General features: G+C 48.5%; 1 protein-coding gene across 4 annotated transcripts in view; it reads left to right on the top strand.

The window, feature by feature from the left end:
• Nucleotides 1-6,311, top strand: part of DCLK3 (doublecortin like kinase 3) — a 37,657-nt gene extending 31,346 nt beyond the window's left edge. Inside the window, exons 4-6 of one of the 4 annotated variants that reach the window (XR_004676778.1) lie at nt 1,198-1,365; nt 3,064-3,170; nt 3,585-3,665. Coding sequence is in view for 3 of the 4 variants with exons in the window: in XM_034991892.1 (XP_034847783.1) it covers nt 1,198-1,365; nt 3,585-3,730 (314 nt within the window). In the remaining variant the exon portion in view is untranslated. Of the gene's footprint in view, nt 1-1,197; nt 1,366-3,063; nt 3,564-3,584 lie in introns of those variants that run through there. The other 3 variants (XM_034991892.1, XM_034991893.1, XM_034991894.1) reach the window with 3 other exon arrangements.
• The last annotated feature ends 1,974 nt before the right edge of the window (nt 6,312-8,285 follow it).

Genomic DNA, 8,285 nt, shown 5'->3' with positions numbered 1-8,285 from the left:
ATATATATATATATATATATATATATATATATATATATATATATGTATTTTGCTGATTTGTCTTGATATCATTGCTCTGGGGCTTAATAATGAATATCCAACTTCCCAATTATAGCTGCTGAATGTTTTCCTTTTCCAAAGGTAAAAAGTTAGAACATGTTTGAAAATGTCCATACTGCTGTTATAGGGTTTTGTGAGGATGATTGGGCAATACATATCAAAAACCTTTACTGTATTGTGCATTTAATTTCCGGAAAGTTATTGCAAGAATATAGTCTGAGATGTGCACAAATATTTAATAGATGAGGATGTTCATCACAGAATTATAGTGTAAGAAAGTTAGGAAATACTTAAATTACAACATAGAGGATTTATTATATAAAGGGACTACTGACAGCTATTAGAAATCATATTTTTGGAGAATTTTTTTTTATATTCTTTATAGGACATTCCTCCATAGGAAATGCCATGATATATTAAGTAAATGAAATAGGGTATAAAATATGTCCAATGTGATCCTAATCTCGTTACAGGAAGTATAAATATGTGTGGGTGTGTGGGTGTGTGTGCTCATGGGGGATACAGCTATAGTAATGTCAGTCTTTTTATAATCATAAGACAGAGCCAGTAAAAATATTTTTTCAGTGTGAAAAGACAACGAAGGACTAGGATGGAGAGGCTGCTGGGGTAGACCAGGGCTTCTTGAACTGTTTCTGGTGAGGGTTTTAGAATTTCTAATATAGTGTGGACCCACACGAAGCTCTGCTACATGGGATGAGGTCACCGCTCATGCCACGCGTGACTTACCACGTGTGCTCGACAACCCCCGAACTCTGCCCTATACTCCGATCAGTGAGACGTGTCCTTGACCATGCAGCTGGATGTCATGGCCATGCCCAATTGCTATGCGTTTCCAAATGTTTACTTTCAGTTTCTATGCTTATTTTATTCCGGACCGGTTAAGAAAGGGTAACAAACGGGCAGTCGTCTGAGGACCACGCTTTGGGTAACACTGGTGTCGACCCCCCTGTTTGTAGGCCTTGGCAGCAAAGCACCCCCCCCATGTGTTCAGAAGTGGCTGGTGCTTACTGAAAGCTGTGGACCTCGGTCACCCAGAACCACAGTTCCCCATGTTTGTCTCCTCCTGTCTGATCCAGCCTGGTCTCAGTTTGGCTTCTGTCTCTGCCTGTCGCACAGGTTACGGGCTGGAAGTGGATATGTGGGCCGCAGGCGTGATCCTGTATATCCTCCTGTGTGGCTTCCCCCCTTTCCGCAGCCCGGAGAGGGACCAGGACGAGCTCTTTAACATCATCCAGCTGGGCCACTTCGAGTTCCTGGCCCCTTACTGGGACAATATTTCTGACGGTGAGATTGGCTCCCCCGAGTGGGACACGAGGCCATGTTAGAGCTGGGGCCCGTCCTGGGTTCTGACGGCAGAGCAGGTTTTAGGTCAGCTGCGTAATGAGGCGCTCAGGGGGCCCACCTCAGAACTGGGCACGGAGAGGGGCTGTCGACCTGTGCTTCATCCTTTGTTAACTGTGAGCTTCGTGGAGATTTATTTGTATAGCACTCTGGGAAACAGGACTTGCTTTGGATTCAATGAAAAAGTCTGACCACTGGTTGCAGTCACTAGATACTTAAGGCGGTGGAGGGACCTCAGGACTGAAGAATATCAGAAATGTAAACCCTCATTTGGAAAGATCACAGTCATCTCGTATATAGAAGTACTGGGAATTGAGCAGCCTGGGAATGCGTATCTTCCTCGTGAACAGCCAGGGGTCATGGAGGGGTGTAGTTGAGCACAGACGCTCTGGAGGGCACGGGGTGACGGTCTTAGCTATCTCCAGTGGAGCAGAGGCATGTAGAGTCTTCCTCTTTTTTGGCCCCTTTCAAAACCCATCTTTCCCCTTTTTGCTCCTGATTTGTCGGTACCACCCGCTACCCTTATAAAATTGGGAACTGGATATTCAGGGGTTTTGAGTCTTTGAGTCTCTAGCTTAAAAAGTAGAATAGGAGTGACAACTTTATTTTCCCTCAATTCCCCCAACCATGTCATCTAAGATGAGTTATCGAACTGCCCTCATCCCCAGCCTCAGTCTCCTTACTTGGGGTTGGGGGATGAGGCAAGGAGAAAGCTTCATTTTTTTTTGCCCCTTAAATAAGGTAGAGAGAGGGGTGGCGTGCTGTAGGTGGAGTGAGGGTCTTGAGCTGAGCAAGCCAGTGGTGACTTGGGAATTGAAGGACTGAAAATCATTTTAGAAAGTTCTGTGCAGCACTGTCCTTAGATTTGGGTATGGTGGCCCCTGCCCTGAGCCCCATGCCTTAGAGAGGGCCCTACTCTGGTTATGCCCACCCCACAGAGCAAGGGGACTCTGGAGCCAAGGAGATGTGTCCTCCAGAACCAGGTCCCCCCTTCTAGGTGACTTAATCAGAACCCCAGAATTCCCTGCCCAAATGGTGCAGGCCTACTTCCAAGACTGGGGAGACCTCTTTACCCAGAAACTTCCTATATTGCCCCAGGGTAGCCAAGGAGCCTCTGTTCAGAGGGGTAGAGAGAGCTTGGACATGTTGGTGGGGTGTTCAGTTGACCACACTTGTACATGTGAGTCTGAGAATTCCCAGTTTAAACCTGACCCACTCCCTGCTGAGTCCTCTGGGGATCTTGAGGGAGTGATGCTGTTTGGGGTGGGTGCCCAGGCACTTCGTTGGCAGAACTCACCCAACTTGAAGTGGGCGAGGTAGGAGAAGTCCTGTGGCTTCCATGCTTAAGAGGTGGCCGGAAAGTGGTGTAGAGGAGGGGCTGATGGGTGGGTGAGCAGCTGATCTTAAGCAAGAGTCATCACCCAAGGAAGGTGGGGAGAAGTGGGTGGTGTTTTTCTCATGTGATCGAAAAGGAAGCTCAGGGAGCTGGCCAGGGAGAGCCAACAAGCCACAGAGAAGTCATCTCTCCCCCCTTGCCTCAAGCCACCTGGCCCACCAGTTGCCCCCCCATCCCTCTAGAATCAGTCATGATCTTGGGCAGGAAATGAAATTCATTTTGACTTGGTGCTGTTTTGTACTTAGGTTTCCTTCACGTGTTTCTCAACTTTGTCAGTGTGAAGGCGTATTTACCAACTTAGGAAGGAGATTGAACAGATTTTATTTAACAGCCCGACGATTGATTTCAAAATGTAAGATATGTAGACATATGGTATGTGGCCTCCATTTGTTCTCTTGCACGGGGCGCCATGGCTGTCAGGGGTGGGCCTGGCCCCCTGACTCTAGAAACGAACGGACATCCTCTAAAGCTCTGCTGTCCCGACATGGTAGCCCCTCGCCGCGCGTGGCTATTGCAGTTGAAATGTGCACTCGTTGAAAGTCAACACGTAAAAATTCCGTTGCTCAGTCTCGGTAGCCATATTTCAGACGCTCAGTGGGTAGTGCAGACATGGAAGGCTCCCAGCATCACAGAAAGTTCTGTGGGGCAGCGCCCTCTAGCGTGTGGTGCTGACATGGGCGTTTGTGATCTCAGTTCGTGCGCGGGGCAGACAAATTCAGAGCCCATGCATTCATTTCATTTTCTCTTTCTTCTCGCCCTCCCACAGCTGCCAAAGATCTGGTGAGCCGGTTGCTGGTGGTAGACCCCAAAAAGCGCTACACCGCCCACCAGGTCCTTCAGCACCCCTGGATTGAAACCGCGGGAAAGACTAGCACAGCGAACCACCAGAAGGAGGTGCCCCCCCGGCAGTGAGGGCCACATCCGGAGGCAGCACAAGCAGTCTGCTGAGCAAGCCTCGTAGTGGCCGCCTCGAGTACTATGCAGCCCGCTTCTCCCCCAGGGACAGAGAACGAGACAGAAATCCAGGAGGCCGACAGTGAGGAGGACTTCAGTGAGGAGGACTTCTGCCCATCATTGGAGAATCAGGGGAAGGAGAGAGATGCTTAGTATATTTTAAAGCGTATTTTAAAAAATGAACTTGAGTCTTAATCGTTAAATGTTGTAACATATTTTTAGATTTGTATATTTGAAGACTTTAATACATTTATTTTGGGGGGGGTTTAAGACTATCAGCGAGGACTTTTTGGTAATAATGCTGTGTTTTGCTTCCTCCTCGTAAATCAAGTTCATGGTAAACGACATGAGTGGTGCTTACCAGGATCTAAACTCCCCCTATGAGGGTGAACAAGGTGAATCATGGTCTTTCTGTATTAATAAAATGTACTCTGACTGACAGAAGTGGGTTGTATTCTGATGACTTCTTAATGCTGGTGAGGGGAGCCAGGGAAGTAGAGTTTAGACAGGCTTCCTGAAGCCAGTATGACTACATCTAAATGTTGTGATGGACACTTGATTAACTGGCAGGACCTGTTTATTTGGGATGTGCTGGTCTTGCTGTCCAGCATTTACTGAAAATCCGTTCTGGTACTGGTAGAAAAATGGAAAGGAGAAGTCATTGATTTATTCTTGCTCCTACAGCACCCCTTTATACCGTTTTTCAGCTGATTATCCCTGAGCCTGAGTCACGTCCACATGAAGTTAGGCACTCAGGCTGTGACTGTGTTAACGTTTTCAGATCACCAGGGAGCCGTTTAGTGCATTAATATGTCAGCAGTGCCGTAAATGGATTACACTCAGGCTCCAAGTTGCTCAGAGAGTTCAGGCACGTTCCTACCTGCAGGGCAGACACACGGAGGGCTCAGGATGCATGTTCTCTGATACATTCCAGATTTCTGTATGGAAATGTTGGTCTTTTCAGACGACTCGGTGATATGCATGAGCCGAAAGCAAAACATGATCCTAATATTTTCCAAATTGACCTTTCTGGGTTATATATATGTAACCCAGCCAGTGGGACACAGAACCAGTCCACCAGCGTGGGCTTCTCACCCCGCCCCCTTCTCCCTAATGGTGTTGGAGTCCTCTGGGCGGAGGAGGACATCAGGAAACCGGCAACAGCGAGAGAGTGTTTAGTGTAAGGAATCCCTTAAGTGGGAGCTGGAACACTGCAAAAGTGCACCTGGGGCTCTGAAGTGATCTAGCAACATAACGGCAGAAAATGGCTTCCAAACTGAGGTGGGGAGCCAAAGGAAGAGGCTGGGTGATAAGAACCTGGAAACTTGGAGGAGAAACCCCTTGTAGTGGAGGCTGACTGTGCCGCCCCAATCCTTCTTGAAGAGGAAAGGAAGAGGTTGCTGGGTTGGCAGTCCTCAGCAGTAACTATCTACGGGCATCACTTTCATCTGGAAGAGTCGCCTCACCCAGGGTCACACCTCCCTCATGGGGCAGGCTTTGTCCAGTGACTGGTCCCCGCAGGGAAGGAAGGCTCGACCCCCTTGCCCCCAATGGGGACAACGCTGAAGGGCCATCCCAGCCTCAGCATCCCAGCGTCGGCCTCGCCCAGTCTTGCTTTTTTCCGTTCTCAGAGGTGACCAGCCTGAGACCACTCCCTAAGAAAACTTCCGCATGCTAATCATGTCGCAGTTGGCCTCCCAGGAGACAGAGCCTGGGACCCCCTCTGGAAACGTGGGGCTGCTGCAAAGTGTTCGCAGCTGGTGCTTTCAACACAGGGGCTCCGAGGAGGGAGCTGGGGCCCACACACCTGAGGAGAGGGTGCCACCCAGTAGGCAGTACCACGGACTCTTGTTCTGCAAACGTGGAGAGAGGCTGGAAGCTGGACCCATTGCTACTGGAATGGCACCAAAGGCACTACATCCAAGTGAGAATTTTCGGGTCACACTAGCATCATCTGATTCTCTTGACCACTCTCTCTGAGCCATTTCTCCTGTTGGCTTCCGCGACGCCACGTTTTTCTGGTCTTCTTCCTGCATCTCTGTCTTCTCCTTTGGGTTTCCTATAGAGCTAGGTTCACTCTTCTTCCCGTTGCTAAAGGTTGTTTCCTCATTAGTCACCAGGGAAATGCAAAGTAAGGCCACAATGAAATCATACTATATACCTATTAGAATGGCTACAATGAGAAGACTGACCATACCAAGTGTTGGTGAGGAGTTGGAGCAACTGGAACTCTTGTATACTGCTGGTGGGGATGTTCAATAGTCTCCCCTCTTTGGAGAAAAATTTGGCAGTTCCTTTAAAAGCTAGGTATTTACAAGAAAAGTTACAGTGTTTGTCCACACCAAGACTTGTACACAGATATTCATAGGTGCTATGTTTGTAGTAGCTCAAAAGTGCAAGCAGTCTGAGTGTCCATACATTGGCGACGTATAATCAAATTGTGGTGCATCCATACAATGACTACAATTCAGCAATAACAAGGAATAAACTCTTGATACAAGCAACAACATGGACAAAAAAAAAAAAAAAAAAAAAAAAAGGAAAGTAATTAGAGTGAAGGAAAGAAGTCAGACCAAAGCAGATTACATTCCGTGTGGTCCCATCTACATACAATTCTAGAAGATGAGAACTAATCCTAGCAAGGGAGCAGATCAGGGGTTGCCTGGGGACAGGAGGGAGGGAGGGGTTACAAAGGAACACCAGGTAACTTTGGAGGTGAGGGATATGCTCATTATCTTGAATGTAATAATGGATCTATGGGTGTATACATGTCAAAATTTATCAAATTGTACACTTTCAGTATGTGCTGTACATTGTGTGTCACTTATACCTCAATAAAGCTGTTAAAAAACATAGTTGTAGTTCCTTCAAGACCAGTCCTAGACCCTCTTCCTTACCCCCATAGTCTCCCTTCGCCTGTACCCGCTATTGATTTGCAGATGATCCTCTACCTCCCTCCTCCCAGTATGTCTCCAGCCCAGGCTTCTCCTCGTGGCTCAGACCGTCTGTCCAACTGGCCACGTGACGCATCCACATGTGGGCATACATTCCTCCAGACCAGAATATGTGATCATCACCCCACACCTGGCCCTTCTTTATTGCTCCCTCTTGCACAGAATGGGTCTGCTGAGCAAATTCAAAACACAGGCACCCTCTTTGATACCTCTGCCCCCCACCTCAAATCCAGACGAACCCTGTTGGCTTTATTATCCTTAATGTTTCTTGAATCTAGCCTCTTAGCTTCCTTAGTTCCCCCTCCTTAGGGACATCAAGGTTATTCTTGCTAATTCTATAATGTTACAAAGACACTGTGTTCACCATTGTATATACATCTCCTTGTGCACGTATGGGAGACTTTCTCTTAGACCTAGAAAAACGTCAGCTTATAGGGTATTTGCCAGCTTGATTTTGAATTGATCTACGTTCTCCCAAAGAGCCATGAAACTTTCCTCTTTTCTCTCAGGGATTCCCACACGATTTTGTCTTTTGTTGCTAAAATGTTACCATCTGGACATGCTTGAGAAGTAGCAACATAGAAGCTGCTTTCTACTCTGACACTTGGGTAGCACCTCATAGCTTGTGGAGGGAATTCCTGAAAGCACCCCATTTCCACCTTAAAACAACAGCCCCACTTAATAGATGAGGAGACTGAGGCGCAGAGAAGTGACTTCACTTGCTCATTGTCACCTGGTTTACCAAAAATGCCAGCTGCCTGCTATAAACCCCAGGGCAGAGTGGCACCGTCGCTTTAGTCCCCAGCCTCTACTCGGCTCTGACCCGGCAAGACTGGCTCCTCATTGCCTTCGGATGAGTGATTCCCAGCCGGCTCCTTTCTGCAAGCGAGGTACTCAGCCAGAGGCTTCATTGACCCCCCCCATTCCTGCTTCGTGGGAAGAGAAAGGCTGTGTTTGAAACTAGTACCCAGTACTGCCGGACCTGGGGCTTCTCACGCAAACCACTCCCCTGCAGGTTGGTTGAGAGTTGAGGGTGGGTCTGGAGGTGGCTTTAGGAGCCATGGTTGGTCCTTCCAGGCGTGAAGCCCCAGGCGTGGCTGTCAAGGGACTTGCATTCTTTCCTTAGGGCTTAGCTCCAGCTCCTCTCAAGTTAGCATGGGGCAGTCACTCCGTCGTCCTCATCTGCTCCGGGTGGCAGAGAAGTTTCTGACCATGCCTGCCTCTGAGTATTGTAACACTGGGTGTGATGGGTGCCATGTTGCCTTATCAGCCCTGCTCCTGGACTGAAGCACCTGCTCTCCCAGACTTGCCCTCAGAGGAACTGAATCTCCGGACTCACATTCATGCCCCTCTCTGGGGCAGCTCTCATCCAGTGACTGGTCATTGTGGATTACAAAGGTCCAGCCCCTTGCTTCAACTCAGGACAGCTCAGCAGGGCCGTCCCAGATCTCTGTGTGGCACCAGACAACGCCTTCGCTTCAACTGTCTCACATTCCTTTCACCCAGTCCCGTGTGATTTACGCCCCCTTCCCCAACAGGTGTTGATACTGAGAACAGTC

Source organism: Mirounga leonina, unplaced genomic scaffold (genome assembly GCF_011800145.1).
Source record: "Mirounga leonina isolate KUSES-001 unplaced genomic scaffold, KU_Mleo_1.0 Mir_115, whole genome shotgun sequence".
Classification (NCBI taxonomy): Eukaryota; Metazoa; Chordata; class Mammalia; order Carnivora; family Phocidae; genus Mirounga; species Mirounga leonina.
Note: the sequence above shows the minus strand (reverse complement) of the source record. Positions and strands in the feature narration are given on the sequence as shown.